Below are 19,436 nucleotides of genomic sequence, written 5' to 3'. Positions count from 1 at the left end.
TTGCTGATCTTCTTTCTCCTGTGTCTCCAAACTCTCTGACTGCTGTTCACTGGTGACTACAAATATATCCTAATACGAATCTGTGGTTAAGGTGTGTGTGTGTGTGTGTGTGTGTGTGTGTGTGTGTGTGTGTGTGTGTGTGTGTGTGTGTGTGTGTGTGTGTGTATATACCTCATCAATCTGCTCTGGTGTGGAGAGAGAAAAGGCTGCTCTGACGTAGGGACAGGGCTCACTGCTGTTGATCATGAAGACGCCTCCAGGAACCAGCAGCACCTTTAGTGAGCATGTGCACACACAGACACACACAGACACACACACACACACACACACACAACTCATGTTACTTAAGGTTTCCATTACTTTTCTCTTAGTTCTTACAGAGCTAATCTTTTCACACAAGAGAGAATGATACATCGTCGATGAATCGTCTGGTCTTTGGTTTTATCAGCGGTTGTTCGTGTTAATGTAACATTTTAAGGACAATGCAAAATAAAAAGGACATAATCAACTGTCCAATAATAGTCCCGCACAGAAACCATCAATTTTTTTACTGATTAAACAAACCAGATGAAATGTCTTACTTTGTGAGTTTTAGAGGAGCTAGGCTAGCTGTTTCCAGTCTTTGTGCTAAGCTAAGCTAAGCAGCTCTGGCTGTAGCTGTAGCTAAGAGTGGTATCAGTCTTCTCATCTAACTCTACAAGAAAGTGAATAAGACTATTTCCCAAAATGTCAAACTGTTCCTTTAACATCTTTCAGAAATACTGCTGATCAACAGTCTCTGACCAGCTGTTATAATCCACTGCATAACACTGAGAGAGAGTTGATGGAAATTATTGCAGCTTTGAATCATGGGAAAGATAAAGCACAGGAATTCACTTCAAATCTGAGGTGTCGTCGTGTTTCTCCTCTGTTAGCACAGAAAACAGAAGCCAGGAAGTCTTTACTATCTGCTGTGTGGAAGTTTTAAATATCCTGGACTCAGTGGAGAGACGCCTACTGTGCAGACCTCGGAAAAGCCTTATTGTACCCACTCCTATTTAAACATGGCTAATCAGCTATTTTACAAACCCTCTGTGTGCGAGTGTGTGTGGGAGGGAAAACCCACTCACAGTGCGCATAATGGCCGCTTTACATGCAACATCCTACACCATGGATGTCTAAAGAGAGCACGCCTACACTCTTTTCAGACACAAACCCTGCCTTGCCCCTGGTGCAAAACATCTGCTCACACACACACACACAAAAAAGCACCGAAATGCATTCTGGGTACCTGCTATCAGCGTATTAACCTTCAGTGGACAGAGTTAATTGGGTTTTGTTCCATAATAAATCACAAAAGAGATTATTTTGTGAGGGTTTATGCTGAAATAGGAAAGGATTGAGTTGTGTGCTGACCTCTTTCTCCAAGGCTTTCTTCATAATCAGCTGTTGGGTATCGGCGATGCCCTTTAGTTTGATCCACAGGAACATGCCTGCCGACGGAGCATGCCACTCCGCAACATCTTCTCTCACACACACACACACACACACACACACACACACACGCCTCAGGGTTTGCTTTCTGACTCATAACACAGTCACGATTTCCCTTCTGTGGTTTTTTACATCACTGCCTCTACAAATTCTTAGCAATTTAATTAATCTGGACTCCACATCGTCTATTAAAGTAGTATGCTAGTGGTGATGGTTGTTGTTGTAAGTGACATGAAGGAATTGGTCTAAAAGTGGAAATGCCTCAACATTTAGTTCCTTAAATGGTCTAAAAGAAAAACTATACTGGTGTGTGACTCAAGACAACTTTTGACTACACATGTCCGTTTTTGTTTTGTCAGTGACATTATATCTGTCAACATGCCCAAACAGACTGTGACCCCTACTCTAATAGGTCAAATAAATAGAAACAAAACAGGCAAAACTAAAAGTGAATAATAACACATAGCAGTACAAAAAGTGTTTTCAATAATATAACAAAAAAAAAAAATTGCTTTAAAGGCACTTTGAAGTGCATACAGCATCATAATAATTCACACTTTCGCTTGACAAGAAATTCTTCACAATGTCTACTTACTTTGTTTTCCAGATCTTTCTGCGACAATACAAGTATTTAGCTGCTGACGGGTACATCCACCTTTTTTTAAATCTGGTTATAAGCTACTGACATGAGTCCACAAACCTTTGAGCCACTTGTCTGCAGAGCCGATCATGGCGTCACGTTGTTTCCTGTAAAACTCAATCACCCTGTGAGAAGAGAGAAAACAGTTTCATGCATCGCTGCAAGAGTGGCTGTCTACCTCTACTGGCCCTGTAGGTGTCATAAACAGATCTAATTGCTTTCCTAACCAGTCAAACCAGGCATGCGGACCAGATGTGGCTGTACAGCAGCAATGTGGGAAGTGCCGTACCCATCTATGTGTTGAAGGAAACCCTCTTGGCCCCAGCTGTGCAACAACTCAGACACCATGAGCTGAAAGGAAGCAGGTTACAGGTTACATAATGTCATGACACCGACTCATGTGCAACTGTTATGTTACAGTAAAATGACCCTGCAGCAGATAAGCCGCCTTCAGATCTGATCTATTAGTACAACAGTGCAGATGGAGCGCAACACTTCTTCTTTCTTTCACAACTTTAAATGTTTTGGCCACATCATGTTTCAATTTTGTTGTCACATTAAATATTTTGTATGTGCATTCATTTTAGTCTAAATTAAGAAAAAGCAGAGGTGAGGATTGAACCAGACCAGGAGGATGACAGCAGATCTTTTGCGGATCCTAATTAATCGTCTTCCTCATTATAACTTCCTCTGCAGCTGCTGCTGATCCAGACACACCGCAGTGTCTTATTTTGTTTTGGTTGTAGTGTAACGACACACCCCTTCTCGCTGGTGAGTTTGCGTTGATGCAAATCTGCCGTGCCTGAGGGGTACTGGCAACGCAAGCTGGCAGAGTGGTGACAGCTTGATTGTTGGCACTGCGTGTATAGACAGAGTACATAGCTGAACCACCCTGCTGTCTGCTTACTGCTGCTGCTGGTCTACATGATGAAGTGCCGTGCTTGTCAGGGTCAAACAGCATTTTCTAATCTTGTGTTGTGCTTTTATGTATGTTTTGTTTCTTTTGCCTATTTAGACGCCAAGTTGATGGAGGTTGCCACACAGAAAGCAGCATCATTGAAAGGTGATTTAGGCGATAGCTAAGAGGAGGTTATCCTCGTTCAAACTACATACATTCAGTAGTTCGTTCACACAGTCTCCTCCTGCAGAAGATAAAAGTTCACTTTCCTTGTCACAAGAATAAATGTAAATTAATACATCACAAAGTTACTCCTCAAAGCAAGAAAGCAGGAAGCTGTTTTCAACCAAACCGGTAATGTTAAATGTTGATTGAGCTGGGTGTGTGTGGGTGTGTAAAATTAAGGTTTCATTTACCTGCGTGAAGGTACTTGTGTGCATTGTTGAGGCCTGGATGTGCAGCACCACCCTGTCTACCAGCGGTTTGGGGCCGGTCACAAAACCCATCCTCAGCCTGAAACAGTAACACACACAAGGAGTCAGAGACATAAACATGCTGGTGCAGTTACGCATTAAAATGCCTCCCACGCCAAGACTAACCAAGGAAAGTAAAGCTTAAATAAATAAATGCAGATTCTGATTTGGCTATGCATACCGACATTCAAAAAGACTTCTCAACAAAAAATACAGCCGGTCGTATTAACTCATTCTCTTGCTCACGACTACACCTGCAACTAGTCAAAGCTGTTATGATTATGTCAAACATCTGATTTTTAGGATGTGATCTTATAGTTTAAGATGCTCATTAATGTAAATGTGACAGGACACATTATATAATATGTTAAAAAAAATAGGATGCAGATTGTTTTTAGTGTCATTTTGAACATTCAAAGTCAAAATAAATGTGCTTAATACAAGCAACAGCAACAACCATGATCATGACAGGTTAGGGAAATTAATTAAAAGATGACTTAGGTGATGTTTAATGTAAATAAACACTAATATACACAACGTTTGAAGCACATTATTGTCAGTAATATTGTGCAGTATTAAGATGTTTTTCTTAAGTGGACTATTGGGCTAAACCACAGATCAAATGTGGACCAAAGTCAATGGACACGGGTGTCCATATACTTTTGTGTATTTGGGCCCCAGATTATTTACTTTCCTACAGATGAAAAGCATCAGTTGTATCCTGCAGCTGTCATCAGTGGAGAATTACACAAGCAAAGTAAACTGTGTGACAGACTGGGAACACACACCCTGTTTCCATTTCACAAACACCGAGCCGTAGCAGAGTCAATATAATCCAAAATGGTAACATCATCGCACACCCTGATTCAGACGCTCACCCCGAAGACAGGATCTTAGAGAAGGAGTCTGTCCTGATGATCCGCCCGTCAACGTCCATGGAGAGAAATGTGGGAGCCCACGGCTGCCAAACAAATGAGACATAACATGAATCAGCGCTGAGATCAGACCACAGAGCAGCTGACCGATTTTAGCTCTTCAAATGATGGAAGAGTAACTTTCTCTGACCAACAGAGGAGGCGAGTGAACTCTTTCTGTACCTTGTCAAACTGCAGGAAGTAGTAGGGGTCGTCCTCAATTATGAGCATGTCATACTGCCTGGCCAGCTGTTAACAAGACGTTAACAGAAAATGACAACAAGCTCTAATGAGGAGAGCCAGCGGTTCACTGACTGCTTGTGGAAGAGCTTCATAAAACTGCAACTTTCATTTCACATTTCTGAGTCTTTTCTTTTGTGACTTTGTAAGGGAGACACACATCATACACTTCCTGCTTCCTCTGAGCCGTCATGGAGGCCCCGGTGGGGTTTCCACCGTTGGGGATGGTGTAGAGGATCCTGGGAGCGGTGCTGCCGGGCTCGTGGACCTCTGAGGGGTCCCACCGCGACAAAACCTCCTTCAGGGCTGCAGGTATCATGCCGTGCTGATCGCTGGGGACGTTGATTAAGTTGCAACCTAGCGGCTGGAGCTACGGAGGACAAGAGAAAGTTAGAGGGTCACGGACGTTTGCGTAAATCTGTAAACGTGTGTAGTTGTTGTAAAGACAGCGCTCTCACCGCTGCAAGCGTGCCTGAATATGTGGGTGCATCCAGCAGAACGTTGTCTCCAGGGTTGACCAGCATCTCAAACACCTAAAACCCCCAAAAAACACACAAGATGCAGAGACATGTTGGGAATCAATGGGCCTCACGCCAGAACAAGTCGTACGAAGAGATGTGTTGTTAAGTGGCACCTACGAGCGATTTAAGAGAATTTGTGGCAAATGTTCTCAGGTTCAAATTAACTTCTTGAACGGTCCATACCTGAAGTAAGAGTCTTGTACAGAGAGTCTGTTTTTCTTCACAGGTGGGAAACACATTATGCCTTTATCTAAATGAATTCAAATAACCCAACAGAAGTAATGCATGATTTTCTGTAGTGGACATAATATTAAGTCATGAAGTACTAAGCTGTTAAAGAGGAGTTTCCTGTTCCAGATCAGAAAAATGGCTGACACTAACGTCTCTATGTTATCTCTAACAGCTGGCTGCACAAACAGCAGCGTGGCAGCTGGTGGTGTCAGCACCTTACAGAGCCCCTCCTGGCTCCCCGTGGTCACACACATCTCCATCAGGCCCTTCTCGGGGGGGTAGCCGGCGGTCGGCGGGTTGTGGAGCTTCTTCTGCAGGTTCTTCATCCACGTCAGCAGCTCGGGTAGTCTACGTAGGAATGGAAATGACTTCACATTAGACTTGTAATAACTTAATATACTCTGTTTATGGAAGATTTTGGGTGCTGTTGCTGGGGAGGTTTTGTGAGAATACTGAGTAATTTAGCGATTAGCTATCACAGCTGAACAGACAAAGGAAAGGTTTATCAACATAAAACTCCAGAAACAGGATACTACCGCCCAAACTGTTAGATTGACTTGTGATAAGTTTAAAGTTCAGATCCAAAAGTCCACCGCAGAGAGATCTGAGCACCAAAAGCTATACACTCGGGCATGTTGGTGTATGATACTCATTATGTTTTAGACATTTTATTGTATTCGACAGCGATAGTAGAGAGAGATTGCAGGAAATGAGGGACGTCCACGGCTGGATTCAAACCTGACGGTGCAGTTAATGGTCGGCGTGTTAATCCCTGGACACCCAATATAATATATAATATCTATTATCACTGAATAAATAACGAAGATAAGAAAAACCACTGGACTCGGCTGGTGGAGTCACTGGAGGCTTTGAAGTTTACAGAAGTAGTCGTATAAAAGATAAAGGTCACCAGAGAATGATAACCTCCATACGCTGCTGCACACTTTTATGATTTAATTTAAAGAGAAGTTGACCAAAAAAAGGTCTTTAATGTCCAGACTTTCTAACTATTAAACTTTAAAGCTGGCTCCTGTACAGGGCACTCTCTGCTGTTCAGGTTTTTAATTCTTAATTTCCCAAAGTGCAGCCCCACTCAGGCTTACAAGATGCATTTTCATTAATAACCTTAAGAACTTTACCTACTACATCTTGAAATAATCTTTTATGTTCTGGAGAATCTCATGAAATAGAAGTGACAGATTTTAGGATCTTGACCTCTCACCCGTTAGAGGCAGAGTACTGCAGAGCCCTCTTCATCGCCGCCTCGTCAAACGTGACCGTCTGTCCGTTCTTCACCTTAATGGACGCTGACAGGAAGGGGAAGGTGTTGGGGTTGGGCGCTCCTCCGGCCAAAGAGATCAGAGACGGAGGCGACTGCTGCTGTAGCTCGGCTTCACGCCGGTGGAGACAGAGCACATGAGGACTGGCTTCTCACACTGAGGTTACAATGACGATAAGATCCTTGTGTGGAAAATTGTACTATAACCTACAGTGTAAGTTACTTAAATCTGTTAGACAATATCTACCACTAAACCTTCACTCGACATAGTATGCCCTGCTTTATTATCTGATCTTGCAGAGGGTCCCAGCTTATATTGCTGTAACAATTATGTGTTTAATCTAGGGATGAAACTAATATTTATTTAAATTATTGATTAATATGTAAATTGTTTCCATAATCAATTGATCGTTTGGTCTACAGATGTACACACTATTGTATAGACCATTATTTCCTAAAGCTAAAGATGGTGTCTTCAAAATGCGTTTTGTCCAATCAACAGTCCAAATCCAAAAAGGCCTTCAGCTGACTATCACATAAGACAGAAAAGCAGCAAATCATCTCAGCTGAGAAGCTACAGGCCAGAAATATTTGGTCTTATTTTGCTAGAAAAAAAATTTGATTATCAAAATAGTTGCTATAAATTTCTGACTGATTAATTAAAAAAATCATTTTCAGCTGGAGTGTAATCACATTACCACACAGTCCGCATGGGGCCAGGTGGTTTTACAGTTCAGAGAAACACTTGCACAGGGACCTAGCAGGTTGGTCTGGCCATGCCATAAAATGTTCACTACACACCACAACTTTGTCACTTCGATATAAAAACAAGTGTTGAGTGTTTTATTGAGATGAAACCTATCTAACTTTGTTCAGCTTGTTATTAAACCCAGACTGGCAGAAGCAGGCCTTTACTCACTCAGCATCCTGATGGGGGAGGGCTTTCTGGCGGCGCTGACAGCAGTCAGAAACCGAGCGTAATTCATGATTCCTGCGAAAGAATAAAATCAGTTTCCCTCTCGCACACAGATGAAAAACTCTGTGTTCATTTATTTATTCATCTTCCACCTGTAGCTTAATGTCAGTGATCGATGCATCAGGTCTGTGTTTCTGTCTCCTAATTCCGTAACTTCCCGTTTCAAATGAAACGCTTATTAAATTAATCCTGCGTGATCAAAGACAACCAAAAATAATCATTCCTAGTTCCAACATGCCTGCAGACAGACTGACTGCTGTTTTTGCTTACACAACATAAATCATAACGTTACATTAAGTTAACCTGCATCAGTACTGTAAGTTAGATTAATGTAAAACAACACTACAGCTAACACTACAATGGACAAGTAAGCACAACCTATACCGAATATATTTTATAAATTTAAAGGTAGTTACGGTATTTTACTCGACCACGTTCGGCACGGTTCAGCTGCTTCAGTTACTGAACGTACGTAACCTTGCATTCATCTCGCCGTGACCGCCCCGGGGGCTTCTGGTTAATGTATTTCTTGACACGCCGACATCATAACGTGTAATATGTGTAATCATGGTTGTATAAACTGCATTAAACAAGATGTAAAACAAAAACACAATTGTAGCTATTTACGAAATTACTTTGCTTAAGTTTTGTTTTATATTTTACTGTTTAAATCGGTGTCATATAACTAGTTACATCCAACCATTTAGAAAATGGCAGTGAATCATTACCGCTGTTACGGCCGGGGTTCTGACGATTTATGCTACCTATCGAGATGTGCTACTTAGTGGTTCTGCGCATGCGTATAACCCACAAGCGTGGTCTGTTTCCACGCCATATATCTGTGCAACCTTGCTGTTGGGAATGCCGTCGAGAAAGTGGCTGATCGTCAGTAACATCAAAAAAAAAAAAAAGAAAATAAATCATTACTAGTCTATCAGAATACGCTACCCCTGATATCTTAAATAAAGATGGCATAATATAGTATTTCAACATGCTCCCATCTCCGTACACATGGAGTGAGTAGTGGTGCATTATAAAATTATTCTGTAGTGAGAGCATTATTTGATACGGGATATTAGTCTATCAGAATACACTACCCCTGAAATGGTGTCATAATATAATCAAAAAATAAAATCAAATAAAATACTGTGAGAGTTATACCTTCATGGGATTGAAAAAGGGAACACATAAGGTAGCATTTTTCGACAGGGCAGAGCGACTCGATAGACTCTGTCGATTTGCGCTACGGTAGCATTTTTCGGCAAGACAGCTTAAATCGTCAGAACACCGGTAATTCCTGATGGTTTCTACAACCAGAGGTCAAGGTGGCGGTATGCACCTGAACAAGTTGGTTGCGACCCGCCATAAAACCCAGAGAAGAAGAAGCAGAAGCAGAAGCCTGTTTCCGGAAGTGACGTAACGGTTGGTGAACTTCCGTGTTGTTAGCTTAGTCGTGCTAACTACGAGGGGACAAACTGTAGCGTTAGTTTAATTTTTAATTTGCTGCGGTTAAATTTGCTCCAGGTTTGCAGACGGAGCCACGTTTGTCCCCATTCAAGCCCGTAACTTATGTCTAATTTGCTGGTATGGTACTTCTAACGTTAGCTGTAACGTTAAAAGTTGAATTAACCGGCTAAATAAGGTAACGTTAAAGCTAACGGCTCCTCCTAATTAACCTTAACGTTATCTAGCTTAGTAATTAAAATAAAGAGTATATGCTCTCGTTAACATGTCAAAAGGAGAAACACGCTTTGCATGTCCTTAGTTAAATAAGCGTTAACTATTGTTTTTCTTCATTAATGTTGCATTAAGTTCAGGTGTGTTTCTCTCTCTTCTGCAGAGACAGGTCTGTTTTCAACAAGAGCTCTCTGCTGCTATGTAGAGCTGCGGACTGGCTGTCCTGTCCTCGGTGTCTGCATCCGTTTCAATGGGGAAAAGGAAAGACATGATTCACCCCAGGTTCCTTGGTGAGTATGCACGAGTATTGACATTTAATTGCTCTTTCCCTGTTCACCCCGTTTATATATCACTAAGGAGAGGAGGCTGGAAAACAAACAGTTCAACAACCATGACCATAAAGTGGAACCAACACCTCTCTGAAACATCATGATCTTCATAAAGGTTGAATGTGTTGCAGCACAGTTTATTTATTTATTTATGGTTTATTTCACTAGGGACCGATACAGCTTGCATAGGCAGACCATCAAACAGCAATCCAATGTGTGCATCATAGTGTTTTTAGCAATTGCTAATTTGGACTTTTAAAGAAATTAAACATTAAAACATTGAGGAAAAAAGAAAATGGAGGAAAAAAAGTACAGTAAGTTACAGTAGAACACAAGATAAAAGGAGGTAAATTGAGTATATTAAGATAGTTGTATTTGTTTTCAAGAGGTGTACCTAATAAACTGGGTGTACAGGAAAATCACTTCATTATACCATCAACTGACTCTGTTCCCAGTGTCTGGTGTTCAGAACAACATCAGTTATTTTTGGTTTTAATGCATTTTTTTTTGTGAAAGATCTGTAGTTTAACAAATCAGTAGCAAAATGTTATTGTTTCATAAATGTTATTGTTGGACACACAGTAGGTGCCTCTGTAGGACTATATTTATTTGTGCTTCCCTCTCATCTTCTGCAGGTGAGGGCAACTCGAGCCTGCACAGCGTTCACAAGCGCAAACATAAAAAACACAAGAAGCACAAGAGAAAGCACCACAACTTCGCGGAGGCCCCGCAGCCCGAGCCTGTCGTCTTTCCTCGGCCTCCTCCGCAGCTCCGGCTCAAGATCAAACTGGGAGGTCAGACGCTGGGGACCAAGAGGTGAGGCGGGACGTTGAAGCTTGTCAGTTTGTCAGTGAATGCCTCAGGTTATTGCATCTGCCTCTGATTTCCTCTCGTCTCTTTCAGCGTTCCCACCTTCACTGTGCATCCTGGTGTGGCTTGTCCTCCCTCTCCTTTGATGATCATTGATAATGATGTTGACGACGACGACGATGAGGATGACGATGAGGACGACGATGAGCCCTCTGTGCCGCTGGAGCAGTATCGGGCCTGGCTAGGTAAGTTACAAGTAGAGCCTGTATATGGTTTGTCCTATTGTTAGTGGAGAGATCATCTGGGCTTTTATGTTGCCTTTCCTCAGTCTGAAAGGCTGCATTAATATAAATGCCAAATTGCTGAATAAAGTTCAAGCTTACTGATTCAAACAATCACTACCTTTACCATGTGGTTCCCAGTCTCTGCGTCGGGACAGCACGTGGAGCCGAAAGGTCAATCTAGAGGATCACAAGATGATTTGAAAGCAATAATAAATTCTATATAGCAAAAATAATGTTTATTATATTTTTCTTTTTTCTTGTGACATACGGCATACTTCTTTTGGCCTCCAAAAAGCCTTTTAAATACAACAATCTGCGAGCGAACTCATGTCTACATCGAGGTCAGGGGTCACAGATTCACTGTACATGCAAAAATGGAAAGTGTATCTTTTATTACTGTTCTGTAACTTTCAAGATGTCTGTATGTGATACACGTATGGTGATTTATTATGGATGGCAGACAAAGCATTTGGAGACAAATCTTTAAATGGTTGTGATTTTTACAATCTTCTTCAATTTAAATCAATACGATACCATGTCGTACCATGCTCATGACAATTTTCCGGCCTTGGTTGGACAATAAATGCATCATGTTTATCTTTTTTTGTTCTGTATCAGATGAAGACAGCAACCTGGCCACGTCCCCCATGCCGGACATGGACTCAGACTCCATGCCGAGCAGGCCTGTGGACGAGGAGGAGCGGTGGCTGGACGCTTTGGAGAAGGGAGAGCTGGACGACAACGGGGAGCTGAAGAAGGAGGTCGACGAGTCTCTGCTGACAGCCAGACAGGTGAGGAGGAGAGACGGGAGCAGGAAAAATGTACTTCAGTTCCCTGTTGATGCTCAATGATGCCATAACATGTATCCCTGGGTGTATGTTTCTGTTCATGTTCAGAAAGCCCTGCTGCACAAGCAGCAGAGCCAGCCTCTCCTGGAGCTCCCCATGGGCTACAAGGAGAAAGAGATGACCGCGGAGATGATGCAGAAGCGGGAGGAACGGGCCCGAAAGAGGCGCCTGCAGGCCGCCAAGAAGGCCGAAGAGAACAAGAATCAGACGATAGAGAGACTGACGAAAACCAGCAAGGCCAAGATCAAAAGCATGAAAGACAGGAAGTCCAAGATGAGTCAATGTCCCATGGTCCGGTACAGCGACTCTGTCCAGGGCCTGACCATCTCCTTCCCAACAGGGGTCCCCGCTCCTGCCCCGACGCCTCCCTGTCCTCCACCGGCAGCTCAGGCAAACTGCGGAGTCAGCGGCTGCACTAACCTCAAGAAGTACTCCTGCTCAAAGACCGGGGTCCCCCTCTGCAGCCTCGAGTGTTACAAGAGGAACCCGCTGCTTGTTCAGAGTGCAGTGTGAGCTTAACAGGGCCGAATATATTTCAAATGGACGCAGATATAGTTCTGTTTGTACCACGCTGCGATGTGACGGCGGTTTACGTTACATGGACGCCCGTGGCTAAACAGACATGGGAGGTATAATTTGAACTTAACACTTTAAACATAAATCTTTTCAGGACTCAGAATCTGAGTGCCAGTGTGGATTTACTTTTAATCTACTTTTTAATTGGCTGTATCATCATAATAATGGTTTTCCCTGCAGTGATGCTGGTTACACAATTCAACTATGTATGTTGTAAAATGTTTAGAGATAAAAATGTGTGTACCAGTCATCACACACACAATATTTATTATTTCCATCTGAGGAGCCTCCTCAAATATTTTTGTATATGTCCTGAGAAAGAGTAGCATTGTTTCCACTTTTTATTTTGTCAACAATGTGAAAATAATGTTAAGAGCCTGACAAAGGTCGTCAACAAAAAGCTAATTGTCTTTTGAAAGAATAAAAGAGAAACTGCATTGCTTCTTTAATCTCAAATGTAACAAATGACTCCATTTCCATACAAAAACTGTACATCTTAAATTAAGTAACAAGTGAAACGCCTCTCCAACACTGCATACAACAAGTGGAAATCAAAAACTTATTTACTCTGTCAACATGGAGATGTGTCATTTTTATTGGTGCAGCTTTGTAAACGTTACGTTCTCACTGAAAGCTCTCGTCTGATCAGAGATTTACACCAAAGTGTCTGAGGTATTCACTGATTAAGTGGCTTTTCATCTGCACAAACGCACACACGTGAAGCCCTGTGCGCAACAAAGCACAGAAATGAACTGGTTTGAACCCCAGGAAAGCAAATAGGCATGCTATTTGCTTATCACTGCTGTAACGGTCACGCTCTGCTAATATCTGCAGATTATCATCTGTGAAATGGAGGCACAAGATTCAGACTCCACGTAGCCCCCCCGGTAAGATTAGGCTCCCACAAACACCAGAGATTGAACTGTTTCCTGAGAATACAATGCTTCAGCAGTTGAAGAAATGTTGTAGTTTGCGTGTCCGTCATCGTCACTGATCTAATAAGAGTAAGATGAGTCATCACAAGGCCAGACCGAAGGACAGTCTGAAGGCCATCTCTACGGGAACCTCTGCCACCGAGTCGTGGAAACACACGTAGAATTCCTGAGGGACAGGCTCCAGCAGCATCCGTCTGAAGGAGGAAAAAGATGAGACTTTAATTAGTGGTAAATATCAGATTCCACAGACACCTTTTCAGAAAGAAGAGAAAACATGCAGACTATCTTAACTACAACAACAGGGTGAATCTGCAAGTTCTTTGACCAGAAATGAAGCTGACGATGTGAAAACAATCTGAAAAAGTGCTTTTTCTAGATGTTAGACTCCTCATTTATTCACAAGTGAATCTCCCTCTGGGAACCAGCCACAAAGAAAGGCTGACCATTGTGGTCCCATGATCCTTTTCTTCCTTCAAATCCCTATTTTTAACTCCCATTCCTGACCTTCCTGCCCTCTGTCTCTCCTCTGGTAGCATCTTCAAGACAAATTCAAACTACCATCAGTCAATTCAACATTTTTGACAGCTTTGCTTCCCTCCCTCCCCTTCAGCTGAAACACAATACATGCTGTCTGTTCATCCCAGTCATAACACAGCAGACTGACACAATTACTGGTACTCTCATATATTTTATCACAATGTTCTTGGAATATTCTTAAATACAGTAATATCTGTTTGGTTTTTTGCTCCTACGACGTCCAATTTCCTAAGAAGGACCATTTCACTTATCAGCTCCCTCACCAATATTCCAACACATTTGTGGTAAAAATACTCTCATCAAAGGGGAAGCTGACATACCCTATAACCCAGTAAGTCATGGTGGGAGCAGGTTTCCGCTGGTCGGTCCAGTTCTCAGGTTTACACTGGAACAGAACTCCGTGTTCCTTCACAGGACCCAGACCCCAACCAGCGCCCTGAGGCCTGTCTGCAGCCCTACGACCCTGCAGGACAGAAAAACAGTCGTGTAATATGTGTGTGTGTGTGTGTGTGTGTGTGTGTGTGTGTGTGTGTGGGGGGGGGGGGTCCTCCCCCAAGGATGTGATCCAATTTTACCTTTTCACATAAGTTTAAACTATTATCAAAGCAACTTTATATATATATATATATATATATATATATATATATATATATATATAAATAAACACATGTTCACATTACACTGGGATTTAAGCAAGGAAATAAATGCTTTTACTTTTTATTATAATTTAAAAAAAGAATACATTCAGTACAGGAGAACTAAATAAAAGTCACTATAAAAACTCAATTATATCTCACTGAAAACAGATCTTGTCATCAGTAATAAATCATATTCCGGACATCAAAATACTGAAGTTTGGAAAGCAAGAACTCCGTATCAGTCCTTACTCCTTAATATCACGTCACCTCCACTTCACCGTCTGAACCGCGGTCTGTCTGCCCCGCCCTCGGTGACACAGCAGGGGAGGACAGAGAAGCCGGCGGGACGATAAAATATCTATAAATATATATAATGTTAACGTTATATGCTGTAAAATGTAATGGGTAACGTTACTTCCTTGGTCCACGCTACAGCGCTTCATGAACATCGGGCCGGTGGTGTTTCTGTAACCCCGCAGCGCTGAGAGCAAAGGCTCGCACGAGTCTGATCCCACAGCGACAACGGGAACCTCAAGATTAAACAATCATTTTAAACTCAATCAGTTTTCCTTTCTCATCATGGAGCGATATAGCCTATAAGATAATAATTAAGATTAATAGTTGTATCCCTTCCTCGTTAGTATAGTGGACAGTATCTCCGCCTGTCACGCGGAAGACCGGGGTTCGATTCCCCGACGGGGAGAAACATTTTCATTTTTACTCAACAGGAAACAACCTTAACATTTACTTTGTTACACTTTTAGGCATTTTAGATTTTGTGGATAAAATATATTTTCTATTTGCACTCTTTCCTACTTTGTACTGTACTTCTTTGTCTTCTTATCTTCTTATTCCACCCACTCAGATGGGATCTTTATTGTGGCAGGGGACTTTAATCATGCTAATCTGCATACTGTCCTTCCCAAATTTCATCAGCATGTAACATGTCCAACCAGAGGTGATAAAACTCTGGACCATGTTTACAGTAACATCAGAGGGGCATACAAGGTCTCCGCTCACCCCCATTTAGGGCAGTCTGACCATTTGACCCTCTATCTCACACCAGCGTACAGACCTGGGCAACCAACAATACAGCCCTTGTGAAGAAAGCTCAGCAGCGGCTGTATTTTCTCAGGTCACTTAACAAAATTAACCTTTCCCAGAAGTTGCTTTTATCCTTTTACAACTGTTCTGTCCAAAGCATCATCTGACACGACATTCTGGTGTGGTTTAGTAGCTGCACCACTGCTGACAAAAAGGCGCTGGACAGAGTTAGGAAATCAGCATAAAACATAATTAACATACAGCTCCCCTCACTCACTGACATATATCACACCAGATGCCTGCAGCGGGCAAAAAACATAATTCGGGACTGTTCTCACCCAGGTCACAACCTCTTCACTCTGCTGCAATCTGGAAGGCGTTACAGATCTTTCCAGGGTCGCACTTCTAGGCTTTTAAATAGTTTTTATCCAAATGCTATAAAACACCTATACTCATGACTTTTTGGACTGCACTGTACTTTAATGACTTAAGTGACTTAATGCCTTTTAGTTATTTATCATTCTTATAATGTATGTATTTTATCCATGTTTTATTATGTTGTCTTGTCATATTATATGTCACCACCAGGGGATGTGCAATTGTAAATTCGTTGTTATATGCAATGACAATAAAATTATTATTATTATTATTATTATTATGACAAACCAACACAATCTAGTCATGCTGCTGCAATATCATGGTTTAGATTTTAAACCTGATTTCTACTATCAAAACTCTCTGTCTGGACTTGAAACTGATCAGATCTCGTCTTGGTGTGACTTCACTCTCCCATGCTGTTTGCCCAGACTGGTGTGACCTGATAACTATGTAAACCCCCCCCCCCCGCCTCACCCTGGCTGGCAGGCTCTGCTGAAAAGCAGCCCGTATGGAGAGGCAGCAGTGGTGGAAGTTGCGGATGAGCTGTGGGTGAATGGAGCCGCTGAGCTGAGCCACCTCTCTGTGAGTAGGAGCGATGAAGATCCCCTGAACTGTCTCCATCAGGACGTAGTGGAACAAGGTGTTCTCCGCGCCAGAGGTTAGTCTGTCACACACACACAGGGCAGGGAGAAGGTTTTAGACAACATAAATCATGTATGCAGTTGGAATGAAATAAAAGGACCATTTCCATTCACTCACTTCATTGTGTTATACATCTCCTCCGTCTCCCTTTCAGTCAGGGTCTTCTTCAGGGTGCCCAGGTAGAAAGGGTTTGGGTGCTTCATCCTGGAAATCTGATGTCAAAGATCAGGTCAGAACATCATTACAACATGCAACTCTTGGCCAAGGCTTTTATTTTTAATAATTATAAATGATTTGAATTTTTATGTGCATGTGGGCTGCATCAACACACACATAAACGTGCCACATTGTTTTTATTCATGTAAATGACGGTTCGTGAGAAAACAGTGAAAAGGAGGGCATCCAGCTGGCCAGCAACAGTCCCCGGTTTGTATCCAGTCTGGCGGCCTTTGTTTCATTTTAGCCTCCGTCTCTCTGCCCTCATTTCCTGTCATTGCTTCGCTCTCAAAAATCAATTAAAGACGAAACAAAGAGATGAAAAGTCTCAAAAGTCCAGTCCCTTCTTCCTCTGTCATTTCCTCCACCAGATGTGACTGAAATCTGTAGTCAACGTTTTATAACCTGCTGACTAACAGACAAACAGAACAGGAACGGTTCCCTTACAGACTTAAAAAAGAGTAAAGGACTACAATTGTACCTTAAAGAGGCCTCCGCTGCCTCCACTCCCATCAGACCCTCCAGACCCCAGCGAGTCCCGTCGCCCCCCTAGCTTCCTCGCTGAGTCCGGGGTGGAATGTGGACTGAGGCCTGGAGCCACTGATGAACCAGACCCCGACCCAGCATCCGTCTGTCCTTCACTGCCGCTGTCCGACAGGCTCCTCTGGAGGCTGGACCTCTGGGCCTTCTCCCCGAACAGGCTGCGGGCTCTGGACCCTGTGGAGGAGCCTTTAACTGCCCCGGCTAGCTTGCTGAAGATGGGTGAGGAGGAGGCCAAGCTGTCCAGGCGGTCGCGGGCCGTGGCGGCGGGGAGGAACCAGTCTGCACAGGACAGGCAGGGAGCAGGCGGAGCGTTCAGACGCTCCTCAATACCTGCCTCCAACACCTCCAGCTGCAGCAAGGTGGCCTTCACCTGTAAAAAGAGAGAAGTGAAGCAGGCAACAGTAGTTTTTGTTCATGTAGATGGGTAAGAGGCACGGTATGTTAGGAATTTACAGTTCAACAAGGTTCACCTGATCTACGTAAACACAGTCAGGTCCTGGAGAGCCCAAAGCTGGTGAAGCACAGCCACCTGCTTCCAGCAGCACACACTGCATGAAGTGCCTCTGTGGAGGAGAGGCCACATACGAGCAGAGGAAAGATCATTCAGATAAACGAGGACAGTGTACTCAACAAGAGAACAGCAAAGATGAAAACATGCAGCAGTCCACGATTCGCCTCCTTACCAGCCCCACTATGAGGAGGAAGTGTCTTCCGTGAGGCTGGCTGTAGCCTGGCGCTGTGCCGCCGCCGCAGTTAGCTCTCTGCTGGGGAAACACCTCCCTCCAGATGACGAGCTGACCCACCCGCTGCTCAGACGCCAGCGGCAGCAGGCAGTAGTGCTGGCAGTACAAGCACACATCCAGCAGGTCCTCTTTGGGAAGGTGGTTGGCGATCAGGTAGGACTGGAAGGTGAGTGTGTGGATGATTTAGTAAAATCTTTAGTAAACAAGAGGTGACGGCTTGGAGCCAGCATTTCCAGAGAGAATTAATGTTGCAGGGTTAAATAAACCTCTGTGGTACAAAAACATTTCCAGTTCTTATTGGTAGTTAACTACATTTTGGCCTTTTCAGCAAAAGATACATAACATTAACATCTAATTTGACTTAAATGAGTTTCTGATTTCCCTGCATGATGAGTTCAACCCAACAATACATAAGATCTGGTTTCAGCACCTTAAAATGTGTATGAACACCTGGATGCATTATTATTTATATAAAACAAATCTTTCCTGAAGATCCCACCTCGTCTCACTGTAGAATGGATTATTGTGAAGTATTGTCTTTATATGTACGCATTTACCTTGAAGCCAATTGAACTCCTTACAGAACGTTTGCATTGACACAATTACTTTGAATGTTATTTCAGAAATCTGAAATTGACGGCACGCAGGAGGCTTAAAGTGCATGTTATAATTATAATAATACACAAACACGCACACACATATAGGAGGGCTGTCAACTGTAACTCCTTCATTTAGATCATTAATTTTATAAAACCAGTTACAAACATGAATGCATATAATTTATCTATCTGTTAGGTGAAGGGATGGGCTTATGTTCAATAAAGTAAGATCTGTATTTGAAAAAATGTTAGAAGATTTGGAAATCAAACAATGTTTTGATTTATAATACCACCTTTAGATATTTCTATCCGGTACTCGTGTGCCAGAACAACGTTTTTCAGTTAAAATATCCTGATTAGGGATCTTTTCTGAGCAAATACTGATCTAAGTGATTGCAAATAAATCAGCACACACACACACTCACTCAAACCCCACCCTCTTGCCACCCCACCCCCACCCTCTAGATCCGCTCTGCCTCCTTTGTGTTTGAGGCCAGATCTTGAAACAATGAGAATAGAAATATCTGAAAGGAGATTACCAAAAAGTTTATTTTTGCTGTCTATCTAGCGAGATCGGATATAAAAGACAGAGTCACAAACTCCTTCCTTATCTCTTCCTCGTTAGTATAGTGGACAGTATCTCCGCCTGTCACGCGGAAGACCGGGGTTCGATTCCCCGACGGGGAGAATGCTTTTTTTTTTTTTTCCCTTCTCCACAAAGAAGCAACTGCACCTGCTACATAACAACTTCCCCCGGGACAAATACTATTTAATCTCTAGTCTTTGCTGTGACATCAAACCAACCGGAGGATAATTTATCATAACATACTTATGATTATATGAAAATACAAGGATACAATGTTTCTCTCCATGTAAACTGTTTTCCACAGACACAGATTTTGGACCGGCTCAGGCGATTCTCACACCTTCACTGTAACAAAAGATCACCACAGTCTGCTGCTCACCGTCGTCCCCCTTTTCCCTTAGTTTAT

At 42.7% G+C, this 19,436-nt stretch overlaps 3 protein-coding genes and 2 non-coding genes across 11 annotated transcripts in view; 3 read left to right on the top strand and 2 right to left on the bottom strand.

The window, feature by feature from the left end:
- The window catches only part of aadat (aminoadipate aminotransferase), an 8,865-nt gene extending 526 nt beyond the window's left edge, over positions 1 to 8,339 (bottom strand). The window contains exons 1-13 of one of the 3 annotated variants that reach the window (XM_046063894.1): positions 8,062 to 8,330; positions 7,589 to 7,660; positions 6,613 to 6,781; positions 5,606 to 5,738; positions 5,097 to 5,171; positions 4,799 to 5,008; positions 4,582 to 4,647; positions 4,363 to 4,445; positions 3,428 to 3,524; positions 2,403 to 2,464; positions 2,174 to 2,238; positions 1,396 to 1,502; positions 172 to 273 (exon numbers count right to left, since the gene is read on the bottom strand). In XM_046063894.1, coding sequence (XP_045919850.1) covers positions 172 to 273; positions 1,396 to 1,502; positions 2,174 to 2,238; positions 2,403 to 2,464; positions 3,428 to 3,524; positions 4,363 to 4,445; positions 4,582 to 4,647; positions 4,799 to 5,008; positions 5,097 to 5,171; positions 5,606 to 5,738; positions 6,613 to 6,781; positions 7,589 to 7,655 — 1,236 coding nt within the window. In that variant the 5' untranslated portion in view covers positions 7,656 to 7,660; positions 8,062 to 8,330. Of the gene's footprint in view, positions 1 to 171; positions 274 to 1,395; positions 1,503 to 2,173; positions 2,239 to 2,402; positions 2,465 to 3,427; positions 3,525 to 4,362; positions 4,446 to 4,581; positions 4,648 to 4,798; positions 5,009 to 5,096; positions 5,172 to 5,605; positions 5,739 to 6,612; positions 6,782 to 7,588; positions 7,661 to 7,737; positions 7,835 to 8,061 lie in introns of those variants that run through there. The other 2 variants (XM_046063895.1, XR_006827332.1) reach the window with 2 other exon arrangements.
- On the top strand, positions 6,776 to 12,618 carry ino80b (INO80 complex subunit B). 3 transcript variants are annotated; one of them, XM_046063913.1, is made up of 6 exons: positions 6,776 to 6,883; positions 9,486 to 9,612; positions 10,287 to 10,467; positions 10,555 to 10,706; positions 11,364 to 11,536; positions 11,642 to 12,618. In XM_046063913.1, exons 2-6 carry the CDS (start codon positions 9,573 to 9,575, stop codon positions 12,104 to 12,106), a joined length of 1,011 nt encoding a protein of 336 aa, XP_045919869.1. In that variant the 5' UTR covers positions 6,776 to 6,883; positions 9,486 to 9,572; the 3' UTR covers positions 12,107 to 12,618. The 3 variants fall into 3 exon arrangements, with proteins under 3 accessions (XP_045919869.1, XP_045919868.1, XP_045919867.1); XM_046063912.1 differs by lacking the exon at positions 6,776 to 6,883 and adding an exon at positions 9,045 to 9,067; XM_046063911.1 differs by lacking the exon at positions 6,776 to 6,883 and adding an exon at positions 9,077 to 9,287.
- intu (inturned planar cell polarity protein) overlaps positions 12,602 to 19,436 on the bottom strand; it is a 26,905-nt gene continuing 20,070 nt past the window's right edge. For all 3 annotated transcript variants that reach the window (XM_046063820.1, XM_046063822.1, XM_046063821.1), the window contains 7 exons: positions 17,786 to 18,004; positions 17,573 to 17,665; positions 17,041 to 17,472; positions 16,461 to 16,555; positions 16,176 to 16,365; positions 13,962 to 14,104; positions 12,602 to 13,298 (listed from right to left, as the gene is read on the bottom strand). In XM_046063820.1, coding sequence (XP_045919776.1) covers positions 13,187 to 13,298; positions 13,962 to 14,104; positions 16,176 to 16,365; positions 16,461 to 16,555; positions 17,041 to 17,472; positions 17,573 to 17,665; positions 17,786 to 18,004 — 1,284 coding nt within the window. In that variant the 3' untranslated portion in view covers positions 12,602 to 13,186. The remainder of the gene's footprint in view (positions 13,299 to 13,961; positions 14,105 to 16,175; positions 16,366 to 16,460; positions 16,556 to 17,040; positions 17,473 to 17,572; positions 17,666 to 17,785; positions 18,005 to 19,436) is intronic.
- Positions 14,911 to 14,982, top strand: trnad-guc. Its single transcript has one exon. It is a non-coding gene; the product is annotated as a tRNA-Asp (tRNA).
- trnad-guc lies at positions 19,060 to 19,131 on the top strand. Its single transcript has one exon. It is a non-coding gene; the product is annotated as a tRNA-Asp (tRNA).

The sequence above is a fragment of the Micropterus dolomieu genome, linkage group LG12, assembly GCF_021292245.1.
Source record: "Micropterus dolomieu isolate WLL.071019.BEF.003 ecotype Adirondacks linkage group LG12, ASM2129224v1, whole genome shotgun sequence".
Taxonomy (NCBI): Eukaryota; Metazoa; Chordata; class Actinopteri; order Centrarchiformes; family Centrarchidae; genus Micropterus; species Micropterus dolomieu.
The sequence above is the reverse complement of the archived record's forward strand: the minus strand, read 5'-3'. Positions and strand labels throughout refer to the sequence as shown.

Excerpts from the sequence above, each read along its gene's own strand:
- ino80b (XM_046063913.1), top strand. The coding sequence starts at position 9,573 with ATGGGGAAAAGGAAAGACATGATTCACCCCAGGTTCCTTG. Across the intron at positions 9,613-10,286 it reads GATTCACCCCAGGTTCCTTG|GTGAGGGCAACTCGAGCCTG; the intron begins GTGAGTATGCAC and ends CATCTTCTGCAG. Across the intron at positions 10,707-11,363 it reads GCAGTATCGGGCCTGGCTAG|ATGAAGACAGCAACCTGGCC; the intron begins GTAAGTTACAAG and ends GTTCTGTATCAG.